This window comes from Sciurus vulgaris (assembly GCF_902686455.1).
Source record: "Sciurus vulgaris genome assembly, chromosome: 19".
Lineage (NCBI taxonomy): Eukaryota > Metazoa > Chordata > Mammalia > Rodentia > Sciuridae > Sciurus > Sciurus vulgaris.
Window position 1 is genome coordinate 14013056 of NC_136480.1, and position 25692 is coordinate 14038747.

At 46.1% G+C, this 25692-nt stretch overlaps 1 protein-coding gene across 4 annotated transcripts in view; it reads right to left on the reverse strand.

Annotated features, from left to right (window-relative positions):
* ITPR1 (inositol 1,4,5-trisphosphate receptor type 1) overlaps positions 1 to 25692 on the reverse strand; it is a 314683-nt gene that overhangs the window by 276744 nt on the left and 12247 nt on the right. For all 4 annotated transcript variants that reach the window (XM_079122175.1, XM_079122176.1, XM_079122174.1 and 1 more), the window contains exons 3-4: positions 13427 to 13534; positions 9076 to 9146 (exon numbers count right to left, since the gene is read on the reverse strand). In XM_079122175.1, the coding sequence (XP_078978301.1) occupies positions 9076 to 9146; positions 13427 to 13518 (163 nt within the window). In that variant the 5' untranslated portion in view covers positions 13519 to 13534. The remainder of the gene's footprint in view (positions 1 to 9075; positions 9147 to 13426; positions 13535 to 25692) is intronic.

Genomic DNA, 25692 nt, shown 5'->3' on the forward strand with positions numbered 1-25692 from the left:
ATCTCTCTGATTTCCTCGCTTGTCAAATGAGGAAGGGAAAGAGTTATGAGTGTAGCCATTCACCCCAGGTCTTCGCCAATGCTCAGCAGATAGGATCACAAACCCTCCGCCAAAAGGGAAGCCCTTCCTCAACCACGACACACTGCTGTCAGGAGAACCATGTAATGATCTGACCATGTGACACAATAACACGGGGATTTCCGAATCCATTTTTGCCTTGGAAGAAGGCACAACAGCAATTCTGGTGTTATAATCAGATGACGAATGTATTTGCTGCACTGCAGGTGTTTTATGCACACAGAGCTGAAAACCATTGTTCATTCACAACTAAGTGGAGGGAGGGATAAATCAATGTCAGACAGAGGTCTGAGGTCAATTTTCCAAGGGTGTCACAGGTAGTAAAAAATGTGGAGCTGGGTGTGGTGCTACATGCATGCAATCCCAGCAATTCAGGAGGCTGAGGCAGGAGGATCACAAGTTCAAAGTCAGCCTCAGTACTTATTGAGACCATCGGGAACCCTTGCAAGACACGGTCTCTAAATAAAAAATAAATGGGGTGGTGGATGTGGCTCAGTGGAAGAGCACCCCTGGGTTCAATCCTCAGTACCAAAAACAAAAGCAAATGGGACCAGGCATCAAGCCCATGCTCAGGATGCCCAGAGCCCCAGTCGTGAATCTCAGCTTTGAGCAAGTGGGTGGCACTCTAGTGAGGGACACACTGCGTGTGTGGGACTCCTGCATAATCAAGCAACATCCCCAGTGACTGTGTAACATGCTGTGAGCATTCTATGCTGCCCAGGGAATTGATTTAAATTACAGTTTTGTTCCCTTTAAACAGAGTCTGTTGGTGTAAGATCGAGATACGCTAGTAAGTCTGAAATGAAGATTATAAGAAAACCTACTAATCTTTTTATTAAATTTGAAGCGATTTTGTGAATACAGAACAAGTTGCAAAAGACTCTCCTGTGAGGCAACTTTGTGCATGCACAAAACCTCAAATCCGTCTCAAGGCATCCGCTTGACAGTCACCTTAAATAGCTGATTTTTCTGCCTTATTTAACAAGACTGGCAGAAATGAAGTCCTGTCCCCTGCTGTGAAAGGTCCGTCATGGATTAGAATCCAAAGAGCAAACGAGATTTAAGTTAGGCCCACCCCTCTGCATGTGGGTATTTCAAACTAAATAAGATATGTGTTCATTCCTTCTATGCCTTGCCAAAAGAAGGGGGAAAAAAATGTTGCTAAGCAACAATTAAAACAATGGGAAGCAAAGGACCATGGTTTGAAAGAAAGCTAAGCCAGCCAGCAAGTTTGTTACGGCCACCGTAGGCGACCTTTGTGATCCAAGATCCTGGCTGTGTCCCCATGTGGCCTCCGGTTGGGCCTGTTTCCTTCACTCTTATCTTGACAGGGACAACCTGTAATCCCAAAGAAACAGAACCTACTCCTAGACAGCAAGAGGCTCCTGAATTCCAGGGCTTTCTCGTCCAAGGTCAACCTGCCTATTTCTGCCACTGACTAAAGTATGGAGCCGGAGGTCACTTCACATAAACTGCATTTAATAGATGTGCAAACTGAGGCCCAGAGAGATGACATGACTCCCCCAAGGTACCAGAACTCTTGGTGGCAGTCGCCAGGTGAGGCGCTAGCTCTGACTTCTTCACGTCTTGTCAGTTTTCTTACATTTGCTTAGAACTGCTCCCTACCTTCAACTCAACTGCAGGCAAGACCAGGATCAGACAAATGGGTTACTGACACTCAGATATTTCCTATCACTGGACCCTGAAAAAGGTCACTTTTAGTTGAGGCTTCTCTCAAAGCTGTCAGGAGGTTTAAAGATCAATTACAAAAGCATCTGCATGAGATGTCAAATGCTTCTCTGTCCCCATCAAGCCACCCTACGAAACCCAACAGTCCCCCATACAGATGGGTTGGCAAGATGCTAGCACTCTGGGACCACAGAACAAAGGGCCCAGTAAAAACAAAAAGGTCACAAGTCTGAGCCACTAACTCAAAGCCAGGCTTTAGGCCCAAGGCGGTCATCACGGCCAGGAAGCATCTTCACCCAGTGCCAACTTGACAAAGCAGCTCTCGGGCTCTCTCTGCTTCATACGGTGGACGTGCTGAGCAACCAGAGGCCTCACACCAACATCTGCCTCTGGACATGCCCAGGCTGGACCCTCACGGGCACTACAAACGGAACTCAAACCATGTGACAGATTACACACTGCGCGTCCTACGGCTTGTCCTCGCAATGGCTGAAGATGCAGGCAGTGGAAAGGTCCAAGAGCTCCAACTTTCCACCTGGCACCTTCCTCATTGAAGGGGTCCTGAGTTAGAGCCAGGAAGCAGGTAGGGGCAGAAAAGTCAGATCTTGCCCATCCTCATTTGGAGACTTTAGAGGTGACCAGAGCCACAGCGTTAGAGAGCCCACAGTTGTGGACAGAAATGGGTCCACAGGTCAGAGGGGTAAAATACTGGGCCCAGCCCTCCAGGAGGGATCGGATCTGTTCCTGACATTAAGAGCCACATGAAGCCAGGCTAGCTCCTGACATTTGTCAGCCCAAGTGGCACCTGGAATAGAACCCATGCGTCCCAGTCTGAGGAGCTGCTGCACCAAAGGAAAAAATATAAATGTACAGTGTCATTGTCCCCTTGCCCAGCAGGACCAAGGACGATAGTTCACCTGTTTCACTTCTCCCTACGTAGAAACCACTGCTGTGCAGAAGCAAAGGACACTAAGCAAGTTGCTTGCAGATCTGCACCTATGGACTGGCATGAGCTTCTTGGAACATGTCACCATCTCTCCTCCCTGGGGTACAAATGACTGGCACTGGGCGGTCCCCAAAAAATGTTGGTGGAAGGAATGACAACTAGTTGAAGCAGTGACATTTAACTGCCTATGGGTGACTTGACTTCCTGGGGCCTCTACTTCCTCATATGCATAACAGGAACATCAATACCTAGGTGGGTTACATGGATTGAGAAATAATTCTTGGGATATGCTTTGCACAAAATAAATGCTCTCTGAATGACAGCCAGTGTTACTTACAATGTGGATCTCTTTCACCATGAAACCCTAAGATTCCTGAAAGCCAGGGAGCTGTATTTAACTCATCTTGTGCCTGCCCACCTCACCAAGGCCAGTGGCTGGCACCCAGTAGGGCCTCAGCAATGCATCAGCTTAAACAGGGTAACTGTGCCTGAAGCCGCTTCACTGGAAGAGAGATCAGGAACCCAGGTGACAAGGCAGGTGCTTACCTAGAAGATGTGCACGTTCAGTCTGATGTCAGACCCTCCCTGTTCATGAGACCCCTTGATCATGGAGTAATGTGTCCTGTTACCTCCTCGGCTTACAAGCAGGCTCCCCACAAGCAGGCTCCCCTTCAAACAGTTTTTGCTTCTGGAACTAGGGGTTGCCTGCACACTTTGAGAACATTAATATGGTTACATTTGTTCCAAGTCAAGAATTTGGGGCCAGGGTTGGCCTCTTGGAGTAAACAGAAAAGATCAACTTTTGAGTTCAAGAAGCTGACCTTGGTCCCAATCTGAAAAAGGAAATTACGCAACAAATGGCTTGACCAACTCTAAAGCCAATTTTATTTCCCCCAAGTCCCAAATCCCGTGTTTCTACTCTGACACTCCCGGAGGTTCTGCTGAAAACAGCAGAGATTCTGGGATCAACATGGAGACTGGCTGTCAGCTTCCATCTTTTCTTTGTGGAAGATGTCTTTTATATTTAGCATATTGGTGGGGGAGGGGCGGGTAGGAGTGGGAAGAGGCAAAGATAATGCAGAGAAAGGAGTGTGCTGACCACAAAGTTTCTATTCCTAATTTCAATCTGTCTGCCTTCCCTGTTTTTGTAAGATCATGGGCAAAAGCCAATGCAAATCAGGGAGAACAGAGATTCTGCCGCACCTTCCACGGACACTGTTGCTTTCCAATAGTGCCACCTTAACCAAAGAACCAGACAGCTCTCGTCACTTAGAGGACAATGACACTGCCCAAAATTCATTCAGATTGTGAAAAAGACTTGGCTTAGGTGAAACAGATGTGCAGCCAATCTTTTCTTCCTACAAAGTTTGGGGCAGGAGACATGTTCAAAGAAATCAGAAAAAAAGCAATTCATTCTGGAAATGCACTTTAAACCAATGGAGGAAAAAACCCATGTGTCCCAGGTTTAACCCTTTTCCATCTGCCGTGAAGGACAACAGCTGCCCATCACTGAGAAACTACCACGTCCCTAGTATTTGATGAAGTTTTTAAATCAACATTATCTTTGATCCTATTATCTAAGGAAGAAATTTCCCCCCATTCTACAGATGGGAAAACAAGCTCAGGAAACTTACACCATCTCTCATGGTCATTCAGCTTGTATGGGGGAGCACTGGTCCTCAAATCCAGGCCCCTGGGGTCTACACATCCTTACCCACAAGCCATTTAAAGACAACAGAAATAACACCGTATCGTTATTCTTGTATCTTCAAAGGATTCACATATGGTGCCCTCCCTTCTGCTACCATTATGAGTACCAGGCACTGTTGTAAGTACTGGGAATGAAAAGAGAAGAATAACTGTGGCTTACTGAGCCCTTAACAAGGGCCAAGGCTCCTTAGCACTAAAAGGCTTTTTTAGTTTTGTTTTATTTTTGATTGACATATAATAACTGTACATGATTGGGACACACTGTAAAGTTCCAATTCATCTAGACATTTGTGAATGCTCAAGTCAGAATAATTAACCTATCACCTTAAATACTTATCATTTCTTTTCTTTTTTGATTGCAGAGATTAAACCACTGAGTCACATCCCAGTCCTTTTTCATTTTTTATATTTTGAGACAAGGTCTCACTAAGTTGTCCAGGCTGACCTTGAACTTGTGAGACTGCCTCAGCGTCCAGAGTAGCTGGGATTACAGGTATGTGCCACTATACCTAACTGTTCTTTTCTTTTTGTAGAGCTGGGGGTTAAACCCAAGGACTCACGCGTACCAGGCAAATGCCCTCCCACTGAGCTATATCCCGCACTTTATCATTTCTTCATGGTGAGAATATTCAAAATCCTCTCTTTTAGCTATTTTGAAATGTACAATGGATTATCATTAATATAGTTCCCCTACTGTGCAAGAGAACATCAGAACTTATTTCTTCTAACTATAACTCTGTACCTGTTGACCAATCTCTCTCCATCTCCCCAGCCTCTGATAACCACTATTTCACTCTCGACTTTGAGATCAACTTTTTAGGATTCCTCATATGACAGAGGTCAGGCAGTATTTCTTTTTGTGCCTGGTTATTTCACTTAGCTCAATATCATCCAGGTTCACCCATATTGACACAAACAACAGGATTCCATCAATTCTTGCACATTTAACCTTCACAGTGACTATGAGGCAGGGACAATTCTCTTGTTTTACAGATAAGAAAACCAAGGTGTGCAGATGTGACTGGTCCAGGGTCACATGGATCAGCATTAGTGGGACCTGAATTTGAACCCAGGACGCTTGGGCCAAGAACCTGTGTTATTAACCATGGCTGCTGCAGACCTCAGGAGGAGCTAACAAAGTCAGAACCCTAGAGTGACAGGCCAGGGGAGCATGACATAAACAGGACTCTGATTTGCATCTACTTAAGAACAGGTTATGGTGACTCTCCATATAGGAAATCACTTAACAGGGGAACAGTAAAATTGAGGGCAAACCCCAGTGATTAGACACAGCTCCACTGATGGCTGAGATCCCATTGGGCTGGTGGCCAGTGTCTCTCTCTTCCCTGTGCTTGTTACACTCCAGGGAGCAATGGCACTGCGCAGAAATGGTCTAGAAATGCCTCCAAATTGCCCAACTGCCTGCCCTAGGTGACATTTCTAAACATCAAAATGGCTTCAACTTCAAAATATGCTTATATTTGGAAGGGCAGCCTTCTCTTCCAAAAGAGACATGGTTTTCCCTCATTTTGGAAAAAAAAAAAAAAAAAAAAATTGTTTTAAGTATGCTACCCCAGAGCTCAAGGGATGCTTTGAAAAAATGTGAAATCCTTAATGCCTAAGTTGCACAGCTGAAGAGCTGATCTTTCCAGCGCGGCAGCAGCTAGCAAAGGCAGATGTGCCTGGGCCCCTCACCTGAGTTCAGGGGTCCCTGGTTCAGCAAGTGGAAATTAGGACATCCTGACCCACATTCACAAAGCTGGCGGCACAGCTAGCTTGGAACCACATTTTCCCACTCGTGCAAAATAGTTCACACTCTAGAAACCTTCATTTTTAAATTTATGGAGAAAAGCAGTCAACAAATCTTGCCACTGTCACGTGACCACCTGTAGAAACAGGCCAGGCCATGAAACAAATTTGCTTCTTTCCAAATGACCTCTGTCACACTGCCACTGTTATCTCAAAACGGTCCCTTCAAATCAGCCACCAGATAGACATCCGAGCATAAGGCACTTTTACCCCAGTACCAGGAAAATCTCTCTCCTCTGACTTCCCCTGCTATGGTCCTGTTTATTTTAATGTTCTAACCCATATTCACATAGCCACTGGCTCATTTGTGATAACAACCCGGAGGATATCATGCTAAGGGAAATTACCCAGACAGTAAAACAAATACTGCATTATCTCATTTATATGTGGAATCTTTTGGGGTTCTTTTTTTGGGGGGGTGGGGAAGGGTTTGGTACTGGGGACTGAACCCAGGGGCATTTAACCACTGATCCACATCCCCAGCCCTTTTTATATTTTATTTAGAGACAGGGTCTTGCTGAGTTGCTTAGGGCGTCATTAAGTTGCTGAGATTGGGTTTGAACTCACGATCCTCCTGCCTCAGCCTCCTAAGAGGCTGGGATTACAGGCATTTGCCACTGTGCCCAGCTCTCTGTGGAATCTTATGAAGCTGAGCTCACAGAGGCAGATGGTAGAGTAGTGGCTGCCAGAGGCGACCGATGGGATGAGGGACTGGGGAGAAGTTGGGGAAAAATACAAAATTTCCTTTAGAGGATTAAATTCAAGAGGCCACTGTACAACAGGGTGATTATAGATAACAATAATACAGTATCTACTTGAAAATCTTTCATGCAAAGATTATAAATGCTCTCACCAAAAGAAAGCAGAGAGGAAACACGTACGTTAATTAGTTCCATTTAGTCATTTAGCCATTCCACAATGTATGCTTATTTCAAAACATCATAAACAGACACAATTTTTATTTCTCAATTAGAAAAGAAACAATATTCTCAACTTTTTAAAAATATGTTTTAGTTGTAGATGGACACAATACCTTTATTTTATTTATTTGCTTTTATGTGGTACTGAGGATGGAACCCAGTGCCTCACACATGCTAGGCAAGCACTCTACCACTGAGCCACACCACCAGCCCTCGACTATTTTTTTTAAAACAGAAACAAATAGCCACTGGTTAACCACACACTGCTTTGCCATCTCTCCCAGATTCGCTGCCAACCCCTGAGGCCTGTGTGGAATGGGACAAGAACTCAGGATGGAGCCAAGCAACAGGCTCCTGATGCATAGCCCTCTACTCCGTCCCCAACACAGAAGTTGAGCCTGGATGAGCTCTTCCCTAAGCAATAAAGCTGGCAGTTTACAGCTCAAGTGCCATTAGCAGCCGTTCTTAACCTTGGCTGCACAAGGGAATCACCTAAGGAGCTTTTCCAAAATCCCGAGGCCCTTGAAAACGGGATCCTTGGGAATGTAATTCAGACACAGTATTTTTGAAGGTTCTCCAGGTGCAGCCAAAGTTGAGAACCATCCATCTCCATCCACGTGACCCCGACAAAGCATCTGCCTCTGAGGACATCAATGCCCTTCTGGGGTGCAGGGAGGACTCCCTGGGCTAATGCGGGCAGCATCCCCGGCACCCTCAGGCAGTGTCAGTCAATCTTGGAGCAGGGAATTAATTCTCTAAGTGAGTGCATCACGATCATGGGATCAAATCTCTCACTTCTGCACTCAAGGTCTTATTTTGGAAGGAGACATGGAGGAGAGATTAAGGCTAAAATGGCAACCGAGGCAACCGCCGCCTCTGGCTCGTTCCTCAGGCCTGCATCAACGACTCTTTTCAAACACTCCCCCGATCCTCCCCACCCCCCACATCTTCAGATGAAAACATTCTCCTGACAGCCTCATGCCAACTGGATGCAGGTCAACACCAATGGCTTCCAAATGGCTCCTTTCCATCTGAATGTCTGCCTTCTTCTTTCTTTAGCATTCATCCAAAAAGCCAGTTTCTAAATCACTCAGCAATAAGAACTTATAACTTAAATGATCTAATCTGCAAATGGCAAGATTTCAGTTCTTCAGGACTGAGGTCGTAAGTCAAATACTTAACCCAGTGGGTCCTCAACAATGCCTGTATAAAACAATCACTTAGGAAGCCTCAAAAATTGCCAGTGTCCCAGTCCCAACTGCTCGAGATTAATTGAATTGATCTAGAGTGGGGCCTGAGTAGTTACTTAATGTAAAAGCTTCCCCAGATAATTCCAGTATGTGGCTACAAATAACCCCACCACATCAACAAACAAAGTGCATATCATCTGAGATTGCAAATGCATTTTAAACACCTTCTGCAAGGTGTTTAAGATACCAAAACTAAGAGGCAAAAGAAGAAAATAAAATAAAGTGAAATAATACTGGTAGGAAAAACTGTCCTGCCTCTATCCTCTCACTTTAAAAGCAAGTGCAATAATTAAGAATGGTTCATTCCAGCTGAGGTATATAAGACTATCAGGGACCCCAAAGGGACAATGAGATCTACTGAAATAACCAATGTTCCTGTAACTGGATCCATATATCCTATTTGTCTGGAGGAATATCTGTGCAAATGAAAAGTCCTAAATGGAATTAGCACCAACGTTTTTTGATAGGCAAATAAAAGCCCTAGTAAAACACATCTCAATCTTGACAATTAATTTATGTCTTATTCAAGAATCTGTAATGCCTGCAGTGAAACCACACTGAAAAAATATGCAAGTAATTAAATCTATCATCTCTTACCCACCACACACACACACACCAAGTGAATGCCCTTCAAGGAAGTCAAGATGACCCCTCGGGAAGGCCATCACCTTACCTCTGAATTTCTTAGGTGGATTGTTAAGGTCCCCAGTTTCTGGCTGTACGACACAGCGATCATCAACCAGGCTGCAAAGAAAACAGAGATGAATGCCAGATCAAACCAAGTGTAGGAAAATAAAACCCTCAGCACTATGCGAAAATTAAATATCCCAGGGCTTTTCCTGCACAAAATTTAGACTTCATGTTCTTTTGCCAAGGAGCTGTTTGCAATAAAGGAAATGGAGTTCCATCAAATCCAAAAACCCAAGGTTCTGCTTCTATGCTGGATGCAATAAGTTACTATTCCCTGCCCTGAACCATAGTCATGATAGATTTGGGCACAACCTGCTATAGTGCCAACGTCAGAGGACATCCAAGAAGGGTGAATGCATTCATCTAATGGAGCTGAGGAGCCAACTTTGTGCCAGGCACTGTGCTAGGCCCTGGGATGTGAGGATGAAAATGAGCCGGTTCCCAGCCCCTAGTGAGCTTAGGGCTACTGCAGAAGCCACAGAAGCAAACTGATAAGGATGGTATAACTGAAAGGCTGTAAGAGAAGGAAGAACATACAACCAAAAACCAAGTGTGGCTGAGGCCACAGGCGCTGGAGGCAGAGGAAGGCACGCTGGAATTACTGGAAGAGTTGAAGCAGAGGTGGGAGGACGAAGAGGGGGGAAATTTTAGGTGCTAGAAGCCCAGAGAAAATGCACAGAGATAGGGAAGGATTTGGAGCTTCAAAAGTAATGAGTGGGGAAAGTAGAAAAATAATTACCAATAAATGACCAGCACCAAATTACATGAAGACTTGCATTTCAAGTCCCGACTGATCAATCTGACCTGCACAATCCTTTTAGAAGAACCAAGATGAGCAAACAGATTCCGAGAAGTTAGATGACCTGTCCAAGTTCCTAAAACTAGTACTGGCAGAATGGGCTCATTTGTCAAGTGGCCACGGAACTTGCTCCCAGCTAACACCACTATGGCTTTGGGGGGCTCCTTCCATGAGTCTGCGCTACCTCCTATCCCAAGTTGAAGGTACCACTAAATGCCCAGCTGTTACTCTCACTGCTCTTTCAACCTCCTGAAGTTCTGCCTGTCTTTCCAGGCCCTGATTCTGCCACTCACTACAGCCTCACCCCCAGCAAGGCTTTGTGGTCTGGGAAGCTCCCTGCCTCTGCTCCTCCATCCTCCCAACCTCCCTGGCTGAGAGCAAAGATGCTCTAGGCTACAAGCTCCACAGAAGCAGTGAATGCCTAGTTTGCAGCCCAGAATTTGCCCAAGGCTGAAGGGCAGGATTCATTTGGTGAGTGAACCAGGGTCCAGAGTAGCCACCAGCAGCTGGCCTCCTCAGGCTTCAAAACATAAGGCCTCACTGTGCATCAACAGGAGGGACAGTGTGGTCAATGGTTTGAGGGGTTTTGTTTTCTTTCTTTTTTGGCAAAAATCAAGAGTATAATGTGCACATATAAAAACCCTACCCTGGGGTATAATCACATGAAAAGCAAAAGGAGATCAGCAGATTAGAGCAAAGGGACCAGGGTTTGGAAGGAGGAGAGGGAGGGAGGGAGGAAGTGCAGGGGAGAGATGTTGACCAAATTATATTGTCGCCTTGTGTGCATGCACTAATATGTAATGACAAATCCCATCATTATGTAACAGTGTAACACACCAATAAAAAAAACTGGAGAGGGGAAAAAACCCCACTCTGGAAAGTTGGTCGTGGTATTTCAAAATACTTTGAAACGGTGGGCTGAGAATCCAAGGCAGGACTGAGTTAATCATCGAGTTCTCAAACAAGGAGGGGAAGGAGGACAAAGGGCCCTAGTCAGGTAGAGACTGCTGATGGCTCTCTGCCACCAGCCAGTGGCAGGATGTGACTGTCCTTTTGCCCTTTTGGATCTCAGTTTTTTCATCTGTAAAATGGAAGGTCTGGTCTCAAAGACTCTCAGCTTTGCTCATCAGTCTTTCTCTGTCGAAACAGCAGTGATGCCAGAACCTTGTCATCCCAGGCTTACTGAAGGGAAGGGACCCAAGGACCCTTATTTCTAACAGGCTCTGGAGGCGCCTCAAAAGCATGTCACTGGTTAGCATCCAAGAACATGATGGCTTTTTCTCTTCTGAGCTGTGAATCTTTGGGCTGAAGTTCTAAAGCTCAAGGAGCAATAAAGCCACTAGAGGTGACTTCCACCCATCTGCACCAACAGGAGAGGTTAGGGAGCCAGACACCAAGTCCCGCTAGAGCCTGGTCCTCCATAAATTAACGTTAAACATTATCAGAAAGGAAGAAGGGGGGGGTTCAAACTTAATTTTCCAAATCAATTTTGATACCAACTATCCTCAAATATGTGCAAGAAAAAAGGGAAATATTCATCAAAAGGAAGTGCTAGAGCCAAGTGAGGTGGTGCATGCCTGTAATCCCACAGACTCAGGAGGCTGAGGCAGGAGGATCACAAGTTTGAGGCCAGCCTCAGCAGCTTAGTGAGATCCTATCGCAAAATAAAAAATATAAAGGGCTAGGAATGTAACTCAGGGCTAAAGCACCCCTGGGTTCAATCTTCAGGTTAAAAAAAAGAAGAAAAAAAAAAAAAGAAGAAGTGTTAGACACCCCCCCCCCAATTTTTTACAGAACAGCCACACTCTCTTGATTGCTTTTTAATTTTTTAAAAATATTTTTGCAGTGCAAGAATCAAATCCGTATCTTCACTTTATTGGAGGGGGGGCACTCATCATTAATTGGTTTGTAATACTTGAGAAAAAAATATATAAAGCATAGAGTTTGAACCTTGGAGGCATTTTAAGAATGAATGTTCTGGAAGGAAGGGTGGTAGGACCTAAAAGGAGGTAAGGCCTTAGGGGCTTCCAGGGGCTCTGCATCTGACCGGCATGCAAGTGAGCCTGGGTGAATTGGGGACGAGGGGCCCCTAGAGGAAAGATGGGCATATGGTGGAGCTGAGGCTGGCAGCCCTGCCATCCAGAGTGGGGCTGTGGGCAGACGGCAAGGAGGAGGTGCTCCGGGAAGCTGGGAAGGGGCAGGCCGCCCTGCGGAAGGTAACTGTCAGGCCCTGTGGCCTTGGAGACAAGAGCCTTCCGAGCTGTGAATCCTTGGGTGAGCGTCTGCCCCTCTCTGAAGGTGCTCCTCCATCAACCGTGGTGACACCGTGAAGAAGGGGCTGAGGATTAAGAGGAGGGTGTGGGCACAGGACCTAGGACAGCACCTGGCACACAGTGAACACCTGGGGCTGAGGCAGGGCTTACCGCTGCTGCATGTTACTCTCGCCATCGCTGAAAAATAAGAGGGTGAAGAATTCAACCACAGAGGATGAAAAGAGGAGGAGGCCGCCAAGATGAAAGAAGGGACAGTCAGAGAGGGAGAAGCAGCAGGAACCTGTCTGCTGAGCACTCGGGAGGTAGGTTTAGGGGGGTCCACCAGGTAGAGACGTCAAATGTGGGAGCAGTCACTGGACTGGTGACCAGGCAGGCACAGGGACTTCTTTTTATCAGATGACTTGAAAACAAACTTTCCGTACAGTGAGAGCCCAGGTCTAATGGAGCTGTCATTCTGAATCTGAAATAATTTCCTCCTTGGGGGTGGAGTAAGCTGAATGAGACCTTGGGAATACTCACTCTGCACAAATACCAGCAAACAAGTCTGATTGCCATAATAGCTGTAATTAAAAGGAAGATTCTGGCTGCTGTAAAACAGAGGTTTTTGGAGACACTACAGACCTGCCTTCTCCCCACTTATTTGAGACCAGCTCTTGCCAAATTCAACAATGCCACATACGCCTGACCACTCCTCCCTGAACAAGGACAGCATAGACCACTCCTGACTGTCTGGAGTTAACCATCTTGATCCTCCATTCTGCTTTTGTCTGCCTTTGGGGCTACTTGGCTTCTCATTTCCTCTTCTAGACAATAGGAGGAGGAGGAAAGGGGAGAAGATAATCCAATCAGTGCATAATGGAATATATTTATATCCTTAAAAGTGGAATCGAGATTGAAGAAAGCTCAAGTGAACATAAAAAACCTGATTTACAGAACTCGGTGCCATTTGTAACTTTCAAATGTATTCGGCAAATGTAAGGAAGGTTCTGCTTCAAAGAGACCTAAGCATCCACGAAGTTCTGAATTAATAGAGTCCTAACTCATGAGGGGTTTATTCTTTCAAAACCGATGGAAAACAGTGTTCTTGGGTAAGAGGTTAAACTTGGTTAATGTGGGATTTGGTATTTGTGATTTCAATTGCCCTTGGAAAAGCCCGGCAAAATAGTAACATGCTTATCTCAGGAAAAAAAAATCACGGTTTTTAAGCAGATGTTATGATATCTTAAACCAATCCTCCCACACAAGAAATCGAGTGTTCTTACCCCAAGGTGCTGATAAATCCATTTGTCGATCCCTCGGCGTACAGAGAACAAATGTCTCCAATATGTAGGAAACTGGCCATTTTGTCAGACATGGTGCTCTTGAAAATCCTAGACAAAATAAAACATGCAACATGGTTAGAAGAAACGCTAATGGGGGGTGGGGGGACGGGAGGAGTCACCAAGAGTTGGCTTAGTTCAATGTTCCAATTTGACTTAAAAGTCAAATTTAAATAGGACTTTGACAGGGAGGGGATTCCAGGAGGCAAGAGAGGGCGTATGTTGAGCAGTCTCGCTCATTTATTATTTAACCTCAGGACATTCCAAGCACGACGACATTCGTTTCTAACAAAACCAGCCTGGATCAGATTCTTCAAGTTGAGGACCCTCAATAATAAACAGTGACTATAAAGACTGTGGGAACTCGGCCAAGAACTTCAGCGATTAAGGAGTTGGAAAGTCTGACTTATGAAACAGTAACATGCCCCGATCGCCTCAGGGAATGCTAAGTTAGAAGGAAACACCTGGTATAAAACTCGGATCTGGCCAGCCATCAGCCCAGGGCCAAGGCACCAAAGAACAAAATGCTATTAATAAAAGGAAACCCGGTGTCATAAATACCCCCAAAACCCCAAGCTGCCTTTTAAAAAGTCAACTGTGTGCACTTCGCCCAAAAGGTTACCTAATTTTTTTTTTTTTTTTTTTTTTTTTTTTTTTTGCTCACCCTTCACCAAAAATACTTCCAGGATGAGAAAGGTCCTAAGACAGCACCTGGCTCCAAACCCTTCAGTGTTAGGGTGCAAATAATAAGGTTCCCAGGCCTACGACACAGAGCTAGTCAGAGGCAGTTCTAGAAAATACTCAAGTTCCACGAAATCTATGCACGAGCCTAGAAATCATTAAACACACATACAAATATCAACAAAAACATTGAAGTGATTCATAAAAACAGCTTCGATCAGGGCCACAAATACTGAGGAGTGGGAGCCAATTACAAAAAGCTGAACTGACATTGACGAAACAAACTCCCTGGCGTGGGAGAGTGAGGGCTGGTGTGCACACCTGGTGTGCAGATGTGCGGAGGAACAGAGGTCTCCCCCAACCCAGACCCCAGACCTTTCCCCACCTACCCTTCAGGCTCCCCTCCCAAGGAATCATGAGCCGCAAAGCCCAAGACTCGCGATGGTGTGAAAAAGTATTCACTCCCCTTCAACTGCTTTCTGGGTGCCAAGTTTTCTTTTAGGAAGAATCAGGCAGCAGGGATCAGTATGGGACTTTGGGAAGCATCCTCCCTCAGCAGGACTGCCAGCTGCTGAGAGCGAACCCTTCCAGCTCAGTCCCCGGCTTGCGAGAAGCTATAGGGGGAGGCTCATCTCTACCCCCTCCAAACAACCCAGACCTTGCAAGAGAGAGAAGGAGCATTTCAACAGACACAAACTTATTTATAGAAGGAGACAGCAACTGAGAATACAGAATAAACTCTCAAACCACAGAGCCCGTATCTATGAACCTGAAGCAAAGACCCAGGGAGGGTGGGCCAAGTGCTGCTCTAGAATCCTGTCAATCACTGGTCATTTCTTCTTAACTAGATGTTACACCTAAAGGCAAGCCAATTAAAAAAAAAAAAAAAAAAAAAATATATATATATATATATATATATATATTCAGTTTCAGTACTGGAAACTGAACCAGGGGTGTTCTATCTCTGAGTTACATACCCAGCCCTTTTTTACTTTATTTTGAGACAGGGTCTTGCTAAGTTGCCCAGACTGACCTCCAATTTCCAATCCTCCTGCCCTAGCCTCCCCAGTACCTGGGATTATACCAAGGTTTTAAATAGCACCACTGGCACCAGTGGAAAACACCAACAGGCATTAATATTTCCCCCTTAAGTTTATATTTAGAAGTTTTATCATAAAGGACCAGAAAGTCAGCCTATTTCTGGGACCGATTGGTTTTCCCTGCTGCGGTTCCTAGGGATTAAGCCCAGAGCCTTGCACATGCTGGACAAGTGCTCTACCAGTGAGAGATACCGCCGGTCAATTGTGACGTATTTTAAGCAAAACAAAACAAAAACCCGGTATCGTGTATAATGAAGGCACAAAATGGTTTTTCTTTCCAGTGCTGGGGAACGAACCCAGCCAGGACTTAGCGCATGCTAGGCAAGGGCTCTGTTACTGAGTTACATCCCCAGCCCTGGGACTAATGACTGGAAAACCATCTGTTTGAATTCTGAGTCAGACCAAATCTGTGTCTGCACACACCAGCCTTCCAGAAGGGCAAGGGAGAGATGCCAGATGCCCAAGAGCAGGTAAGTGCCTGGGCAGGACAAAGGTGACTGACACTGCTCTCAGGTCTGCCTTTCGAATGGGCATTCAGCTCCAGTGGGCACCAGGCCAGGGAAGAGCGGAGAGGCTGCCGTGTTAGAAACTCTCATCACCATCTGGGTACCTCGCTGAAAGGTACTAGGCCCTTCCCGCGGAGAAGCAGACACAAGCCAGGATTCTGGAATGACAAAGTGTGACATCACCGATGTCGCCTGCAGCTGATAATGGCAACAGATGCCTGGGTACTGAATTTCCACAGCAAGATCCTGCGTGACTTCCCTTCCCGATCGTTAGAGCTAACAATGGCCAAGCACTCTCGTGCCCACAAATGCTCCCTGACTGGATCCTCAGGACCTTAGCCCGGGACAGGCACGGCCACTACCTCATTTTCTGCCAGGCAACTGACCTGTACAGAGGGTAAGATGCCCAAAGCACATAAAATTAGCGAGCAGGAGGACCAGGGTTTGAACCCAAGTCTGGCTCTTAAATGAAGTGTTCAACAACAATCCCTACAACACAGACTAAACTGTTCGCTCTTCTTATTCCCTGAATGGTGAGATTACGATGGACCAATTTTCCTCTTTATGCACAATTCTGTTTCCTGATTTTTCTACTGTGGCATTTCCTAATTTTTCTACCTTGGCCATGTAATATTTCCATAGGTCACAGGGAAAAATTAAGCATCTTCCCTCTAACCAATAAGCTTATTAAGTTGACAAGATAATTGAACGAGTAACCTTTAGCCACACTGTACATTTTCCCCTGAAAACACAGGCCCTCGCATCCCACAGCGAATGGTCCTCAATCAGGCAATCAGCCAGGGGTCCCAATTAAAAAACAACCAAAAACAGTGGGAGACAGATTCCTCCCCAAGGGAATCAGGCAATAATCCCCCTTGCTGAGGACCAGGCAGAGAAGCACAGGTGTCCCTGGAAACCTCTGGAGGTCTCCCCTGGCCTACCTTTAAGGGAGGGTAGGGGAGGGAGGGGCTGCCGCAATTACCAGTGATGTCCAGGAAGGAAAACAAAGGCCGGGAAAGTCAGGAGAACAGGCCTCTGGGGTCAAAGGGGAAGAGGTGGGAAGCAGGGGCCTGGGAGCAATCTTTAGGAGGACTTCCTGTTGTTCCAAAGCTGGGTGGGAGAGACTGACTCTATCTGATTCTGGACCATTTGTGTCTGCAAGCCTGTGGCAGCTGCGTTCAGGCCTGGGTGTCACTCGCACAAGTGGCTGGGGAACACAGGGAGAAAAACAGAGCCAACCTGCCATGGAGCTGCGTTACTGTGGTGCCTCCAACCCTAGGGACACCCGGGGGGCTTGGCTAACAAGTTCTGATACACGAGAAAACGGCCGGGTGGTCAGTCCGGGAGTGCCACCTGGTGCTCTGTAAGCAAGCTGTTACTGTCAGCTCACCACCGTCTCATGTCTCATCCCAAGTCCACCCGTCCACCCGTTCCTCCTCTGCCTTGGGGATAATGCTTACTTCAAGGGGGTGATTGAGCAAAAGAGGAGAGGGTGCTTGCAAAGGACCTGGGACGGTGGCCCTGTGCAGTGCTCAAGGTCACATATTTTCTTTCAGCAAGAAAAAAAAAGTGAAATGTGGAAGATTCTAGAATTTCAAACATTAAGCTTCATAAAGGTGAGGCTCCCCTGTATACAGAGTCAGCTGGGTATTTTAACAAATGATCTCCTCTCTGACCCCTGACGATGTATTTTACTCCAGGGAAGATAATCATCCTCCCTAAATCCCCTGATGGGAAAAAGCTGAACAACACAGAATTAGATGCAACTCCCTAGCAGAGGATGCCGGTCTAGCAAAATATACAGAATAGCAGAATAAACACTGGAAGGAACTCTATAAGGCACGCAACGACATCTCTCATCCAGCAGTGCACTCCCCACACAACATCCCCTCTGGGTGGACTCAGCTTCTGGTTCAGTGCCTGACCTTGATAGGAATATTCCTACTGATCCCCAACACACAAAAGGACAGCCACCTCCAAGAACTCTGGCTACTCAGCTATCCTTTGACAAACCTCTCATCCCATGGCAGAGAGGAACTGAGGCTCCGGCTTTAAAGTGACTGCATCCAACGCCAGCTCTGCCACTTACCCACTTGCAGGATTTCAGGTGACTCCTAGAACTACCCTATGCCTCCCTTTCTCCAGCTGCACATCAGGGACAGTAACAGCACCCATCCCAGCAGGTCATCCTGAGGTTCAGCTACAATACATCACCAAGCACTCAGCAAAGGACCTTGCGTGAGGTGGACGCGCTATCTGTATAGCGTCAACTGTGAGAACACAGCTGCCACTGGCCACTACCTCTGGGAAGGTGAAGCACCTGTTAAAATAGGATTCTTCTCGCGGGGCCTGGCCGGGGCAGCAGAAGGTGGGGCACTTGGGAGGGGCTCCCACACATGTAGCCCCAGCAGCCAAGCTGCCTGCTGACTGGGCTCTCCTTTGCTCTGCAGAGAAAGGTCCCCCTGGGTGATGTTTAAGGATAAGGGACATGGGAGTCTGTTCCTAAGCAGCGAGCAAAAAGAGTACATGCTCAGATCTCTTGGGCAAACAAAAGTGCAAGGTGGTGGGCTTCCCCACCTGTGTCGCTCTCTGTCGGCCCCGGCCACCTCCATGTGTCAATGTATCTCATAGCCCACAGATACCAGGGTTCTGCTCCTGATGCCCACAGCATCCCCCTGCCTGCTCAGCTACTCTTCCTCTTCCTCCTCGTTGCCACCACCAAGGCCTGATGACACCTCCAGTCTCCCCTGTCTCCTTATGGCTACCACGGGGCCTTTGCCCATGTTCTTCTCTTGAGCCCAGAACATTCTCATCCCTGCCCCTACCCTTAGCTCTAGTGAAATCTGAGTCTCCCTTCAGATCTCAAGTCAACTGCCATTTCCACCAGCCACGCTCCCCCAGCCTCCCGAATGAAGACAGACCCCACTCTTACACAACCTGGGGATCACCCCTGCCCAGCTGCAGTTACAGGTTCATATTTGTGGGATTCTGACCTGACACGCTCAAAGCACAGCTCATTTTAGAGATCCAGTGAAGGATCTGCTTTCTACAAAAATCCCCCAACACCAAAGGGTGGCACACAGTAGGTGCTCTGTCAATATCTGTCAAATAAAAGGTCGAAGAAGCTGAACCCACCATCCGATCTCACTGATTTTAATCTTTCACATATTGCTGAACATTCCAGTTCTTTGTCATCCCTTCTCGCCTCCCCCCAAGTCTATCATTTCTTAACTGGATGCTACAAAGCCTTCCTATTCATCTCTTTGAAGCCATCAAAATCTATTCTGCATATAAGAGCCAGCGTGATCTTTTAGAGACATCAATCAGACCATGTCACTCCCCTGTTTAAAACTCTCCAAAATCTCTGGGCTTTGCATGACCCGGCCCCGCCTGCCTCTTGCTCCTCATCTCTCCGTGCACTCTCTTCCTCGCTCTATCCTCCAAGGCCGCTCCCCCACCCACCATGCTAGATGCTTCTCTGTCCCCTGGGCTTTGCACAGGCTGTCTCCGCTGCATGACAGCTTTCTCTCCCTTCTAGGCCACTTGCCCCTGACTTCTGCTCATCTTTACAGCCCCAGTTTGATGTCACCACCTCTAGGAAGCTCACTCTGAATTCCTGAACCTGGGTTTCATCTCTGCGACACACTTTTCTATATAGCACCTGGTCTCCCGCCCTGGCCCACCACCACAGTCCCAGCATGGCTTATTCACTTCTTCACTTACCTACTTTTCTCCACTGACTACAAACCCGGGAGGGCAAGGACTGACATCAAACCCCAGGCAAGGCGTACAGCGCCTGCGCCAGGCAAGTGGCCACACCCAAGTTCAATGGAAGTACAGGGCCAGCTGATCCACTGCCTAAGTGAGTTGAGGCCTTTTTTTTTTTTTCAGGAGTCTGTTTTCTAAAGCAAATTAAAAGCCAAGTTTACATCATGGAATCAAGGAAAGAGAACAGAAGCCTATGGGCCTTTTTTTTTTTTTTTTTTAGCAAATTTCTGAGAAATAGTGGAGCAAGAAACAAAATTCTTAAATTTTACCCCTGGGAAGCTACTCTGACTTCCATCCTTGCTATGATTTGGATATGGGGTGTCCTCTAAAGGCTGCTGTTAATGAAGGAGAACTCAGAGGTGTGGTGACTGGCCCGTGAGAGCTGTAACTGATGGGTCCACCCTAGTCTGAATTCCCCGGGTGGTGACTGTAGGCAGGTGGGGCATGGTTGGAGGAGGTGGGTCACAGGGGGCCATGCCCTTGAAGGGTGCTCGTCCCCCTGGGGCCCCTTTCCTTCTCCCTTACTTCCTGTCTGCCACGAGCAGAGTAGCACTAATCTACCACAACCCTCCGCCATGATGCTCTGCTCCACCTTGGGCCCAGAACAATGGAGTTGGTCTACCATGGACTAAACCTCTGAAACCCACAAGCCAAAATAAAACTTCTCCCCCTTTAAGTTGTTCTCATAGGGTATTTTAGTCATAGCCAAGAAAAGCTGACTAACACAATCCCCATTGGCCATCCCCTCCATTCTTCTAAAATGGCTTATGAATGCTGATAAGCGTGTCTACATAGAGACATAGACTAAAACACTGAGTGTGACTCTCAGTTTCATCGTTTACCAGCTGTGTGTCCTTAAACAACTTAAGAGAGCTTCTCTGAACCTTACCTCCCTTATATGTAAGGCGGGGGGCGGGGGCAATCCTTCATCTCTCCAGGTTTATTATGAGGTATCAGCGACACACACAATGTGCTCAAGGCCATGCTTGGCCCTTACTAAGGGTTCATTTTTGTATTTTCGAATGAGATTGAAATGAAAACATAGTTGCTTCCAAGTTTTCACTCCCCTCTGCCTTTATCTGGCGATTCCTAGGCTTGTTACACATTTCTTACTTGCTGGAAACAGACTTGAAGATAACACGAACCCCCATAAGCTTTCAATCCTCTGGAAGTCTATGAGGAGGCTGGGCCTGGACGGCACAGCCCAGGTCCTGTAGATTTTTGGTACCCAAATTCACAACTCAACTCCCTATTCTAATATCAAACCAGGTCCCCTGCTGGGAGTGGGGAAGGTGGGAATATCTTCAAAGGGACGATAATTCAATTATTTAGAATTATCAATTCTATATAATTCAATTATTTAGAATTATCAATTCTAAATAATTCAATTATTTAGAACTCTTTCCCACTTTGGTGTTAAAACAGGGCAGAAGCCCAGCCTTGCTGAAAAAGAAATATGTTCATTTAATTTTAAATAGCTCCAGATAGGTTTTGGAAATATTTTTCCCCCTAAAAGCTTTGACGGTGGCAGCAAACTCACTTATTGTAATTTTCCCCATCTTTTATTTCTCCTGCACACACTTCAGTTGCATTACATTCGTTTTCCTTAAGAAAAAAAAAAAACTTTTTAACTTTCGCCTACACACAATGCAGCATTTATAAGTTAGGAACTTCTGAAACTGAGACTAAATTAGAACACTTTCATTAACTAAGAAGTTACCTAAGATATCACGTGTCACTTCATCTTCAAGGGTGGACAGACAAGTGAGAAATCACAAGTTGACTTTATACCAGCTCCTGGGCCACAAAACCATGGACCTGCAGATACCCATCAGGAAAGGCAAGCCTCCTTTCTTTAATTCAGAAGAAGCACCTGGCCATTGCGGATGAGCAGTCTGACTTTCAGAAATTGGGCAGAGGGTCCCCTCAACAGGGTCACCTTCAATGAGGCCCTTCCAAGCACAAGAGTCCTGTGCCAAGGACTCGCTGCCACATCTGCACACCATCCTGATGACCAAGCTTCTCGTGGGTGCTTTATGGTCCGATTACCTTCTCAGTGAAAGTCATTATCAGCCAAGACACACTCCCCAGAGGCCTGAATGGTAATCATTCACCCCTCTTACACAGTCAAGCTGGCTAATGTCGCGTCTACATCCTGTTAGTAGAGTTTTCATCTGGATTCCTGCAATACCAGTCGTGATGGACACCCAAGTGTAAAGAAGCTGTGAGATGATCTCATTTCAAGACAAGGAACCACCTCACCTGAGACCAAAAGCTCTAGGGAGAACCAGGGAGGACAGCAGAGCAACGAGCTGTCAAGGAAGTTGCATTTGAAGCTGCTATTCTCAGACACGGCGAGAAACCCATGCTTGATCATTTTCTCACGTCCCCTCCCACTGCAGAACCTCTGGGCTGCTTGGTATGATTTTGCTTATTGGAAAAATGATGAGCACAAGACAAGTATCACAGGCACCCAAGTTCTCTGTGTTCCTTTGTATTTTAGGAGAAATTTAGCTGGGAAGTCATTTCTTTTAATTTTGCAAAAACAGCTGAAAAGTATTCCTTGTGCATTTATTTCTGAACAGAAAGATCTGATACAATATCCAGACGTCGGGACGTTCAGCTGCATCCTGCCGTTAAAGCCTTCGACTTCTCCTTCTCTCACCTGTTCCATTCCGCTGTCCAGCCTTCCAAAGACCCATCTATGCCATGAGCCAATAGCTCTCCATTAGCTTCCTGGGACTCTTTCAGGGGAATTTCAAGGTCAAAACTAGTTTCATAATAATACCAAGACATTACCTGTCTTTTTGCTCAGTGTCTTACACATATACACATATACACATATGCAGCCAGGGGCTGCAAGACTATGTCATGACAGACTGAAAGCAGATGCAGATACACACTGGGTGAATTCTTCATTAAGCCAGACCTTAGAACAATTTGCAAAAATGTAAAAATGATGTCACTCATCTCAAACTTTTTTTAAATATTATTTTTCATTAAAAAATGTTACTAAGTTAACCGGGTCAGGGAGTTTTTCAGTGTTGTTCTAGTGTTGTTAATTTCTAATCTAAAATTAATATTTTATGAGATTCCTCAATAGTTTTTAATCATGTGAAGAGGTCCTGAGATCCACAAGTTTGAAAAATGCTGCTATGAACATTCCTCTAGGATTTGCTCTGGCAATGGCTGAGTGCTTAGGACTCACAGTGTTCAAATAGGAAAAATCGGCTATAACTATAGGAAAATGCAAAACATAAAACTAAATAGCCAGGGGTTTAGTTCAATATGAAACTTCAATCTTCTGTTTTATCAACAAGTGCATTGACATCTGCCAAATGCTGTCACTATTCCAGTAGTCAGAGATACAGGACAAAACCAGGCAAGGTCCCTGCCCTCCTGATACTAGTGAAGGCAGACAGGCAGCAAATAAACTAGATAAAACAAGCAAGGCAAATCAGATATGAGACGTATATACAAAAAATTAAAACATGGTGATACGATTGAGTGACAACTTAATTTTGGCTGGTTGGGGAAAAAAAACTCAAAAACTAGATGAGACATTTAGACTAAGATCTGAAGGTCAAAGCAGAGAAAGTCAAGCAAAAAAAAAAATTTTTTTTTTTAAATTTTCAGGCAAAAGGGCATTGTGAACAGAGCATACAGCTAGTCTGGAGGACCAAAGGCAGAGCCTTTGCAAGATCTTGGCAAGTTCAAGAAAAAGTCAGCCACAGTCATAAAATTGATGAAGAAAGCAAGATGATACAAAGTAAGGTCAGAGAAGGGGGAAGCCAGGGCCAGAGGACTTCACCAGGCAACATAAAAAGGTTGGAAATGCTTGCCATCTCATTTTACTGCTCTGTGCTGGAGATGGTGCCCAGCGCCTTGTGCTCGCTAAACACGTTTCCTTTTATTCTAAGAGAGATGGGAAGTTCGTAGCCTTGACCGAGATGCTTTCTTTCTGGTAGTTAACTTCTCTGCTATAAAATGGAGATGATGAGGAGCGGCCTCCCGAGGTTACACTGGGGGTTAAATGAGAGCAAATTATTCGGCACACAGGAAGTCCAGCAGAGCAGGGTCCTCGTGGCCACCGCCACCCTAAGTTGTAACCTGCTGTCTTCTGCGCTCATAAGCTGCTCTTCCCAAACTTCTCAGGGTTCCCCATCAGTTGAGGATCATCTCTACAAACCATCAAGTCCAAGTGGGTAGAAGCAGGAAAGGGACCCATTAAAAGATGCATTCAGCTGGAATGTTCTCCTCACTAGTCCTAACAGACCCAGAGCCACCAAAGCACAGCCAGGTGAGGAACAGATGTCTGCATCCCACTCAGCTGCTCTGCCACCTGGCCCCCAGGTACAAGCCAGGTGGACAGTCTTTCCTCTGTGGAAAAACGTAGCTAGCGAAATCCATCAGCTTCCCTGCTCTGCCTTGGCATATCCATGCTAAAACATCCTCCGAAACACAAAGGGCCCTTGTCAGAGTCCTCTAGTGCTGGTTTTATTACTGCTTGTGTTAAAAATAACAAAATCAAAAAGGTTCCTTTGACATTAGAAATCACAGAGAGGGGCGTAGGTACAAAGGACCAAAAGTACCCAGTGATCCCAAGGCTGTCAGGCAGCTGGCCCCCAGAACTACAGATAAGGACCGACGCTAAGAGGTGACGCTCCACTTTTGGGTCGAGCATCCCCCACTGGGGCGGGTTCACAATGGGCAGAGCAGGCAGGCCATGAGGTCTGCCAGAAGAAGGAAGAGCCGCTGGCAACTGACCAATCTCCCGGGAAGAGGCCAGGGAGCCTCCCTCTGGAGGAGCAGGAGTCTCCTTAAGTCGCCCTCGCCCAGGTACATATATGGTCATAAGCTGTAAATACAGGGGAGAGCAAACCCAACACACTCACGCTCCACTCTTCCAAGAGGGAGAGGAAGGTTTTCTTTATGACAGCATCTGCCTCGGGCTGGGCACTTTCGGGGTTAATTTCAGAACTTCCTTTGCGTGAAGATGCTTGGCGATATCATCTGCTTTATGAACTGAGGATCAGCAGCGGGACATTTTTGGGCTGGACACCATGTCACCCTCTTCTCACCACACACATCCACCCGCAGCCCCCTCCTGGGCCTTCTGGTCCCGTTAGCTGCCAATCAGAACATCCTCAGGAACACAGCCTGTCCCCAACATGACAAAATTGATTCTATGGTGAACACCGCTTGGCTCGGGGTTCACATCAGTCTGCTTTCGTTTTCAGCCAGTCCGAAAGGAAGTCAGAAGTTTCAACTTTAAGCAGGGCCCTTGGTGACAATCTCAGAAACAGCAACTGTAAATTTCAAGTTTAGAACGATTCTCTACCTTAAATGTGGCTCATTATAAACACACACACACACGCACACACACACACAGAGCTACTGTTCTTCACATACACGTCTGCTCAATAGTCTATTCTCATAACAGGTACACCTTCCACAAGAAGCTATTCCTTTAAAAAGATGCCAAAACTGACATCTGTTCTTATTTCTTAGAACTAAAGTAAGAGAAGCCAATCAAAAGCTCAAAATTGGTCAGTAAGAGAACTTCAGATTTGGTAGGTAGACAGCATTTAGCCAAAATTCCTCATTTTATAGGTGGAAAAAACAACCAAGCAAGCAACCCGAGGTCCAGTGATTTCTTAGAGGTCACACAGCTCATTAGTGGTGAGAGCTGGTCCAATACCACAGGACTCCACACACCAAGGCCAGTGCGTGTGGGAGGTAGGAAGAGGGAGTTTATTTTTTGCTTCAAGAGCCAGGCACAGTGGTGCATGTCTATAGTCTCAGCTATTCAGGAGGTTGAAGAGGGAGGATGGCAAGTTTGAGGACAGCCTCAGCAACTCAGTGAGAGACCATCTCAAAACAAAAAACAAAAAGAGTCCAGGATGTTGCTCAGTGGTAAAGCGCTCCTGGGTTTAATCCCCAATATCACAAAAAAAAAGAAAAAGAAAAAGAAAAAAAAAAAGCTTAAGTCCATCCCAATCTAAGGAGATCCCTTCTGCCTAAACCACAAAAAGCCAGTAAATCCGATTAGGTCAATGTCCTCAAAAAGATAAAAGTCTCACTAAGCCTGGGAAACTGACTCCAGGACAGTCTCTCAACCCCGGCCCCATTGACACTTTGAAGCCCAGAGTTC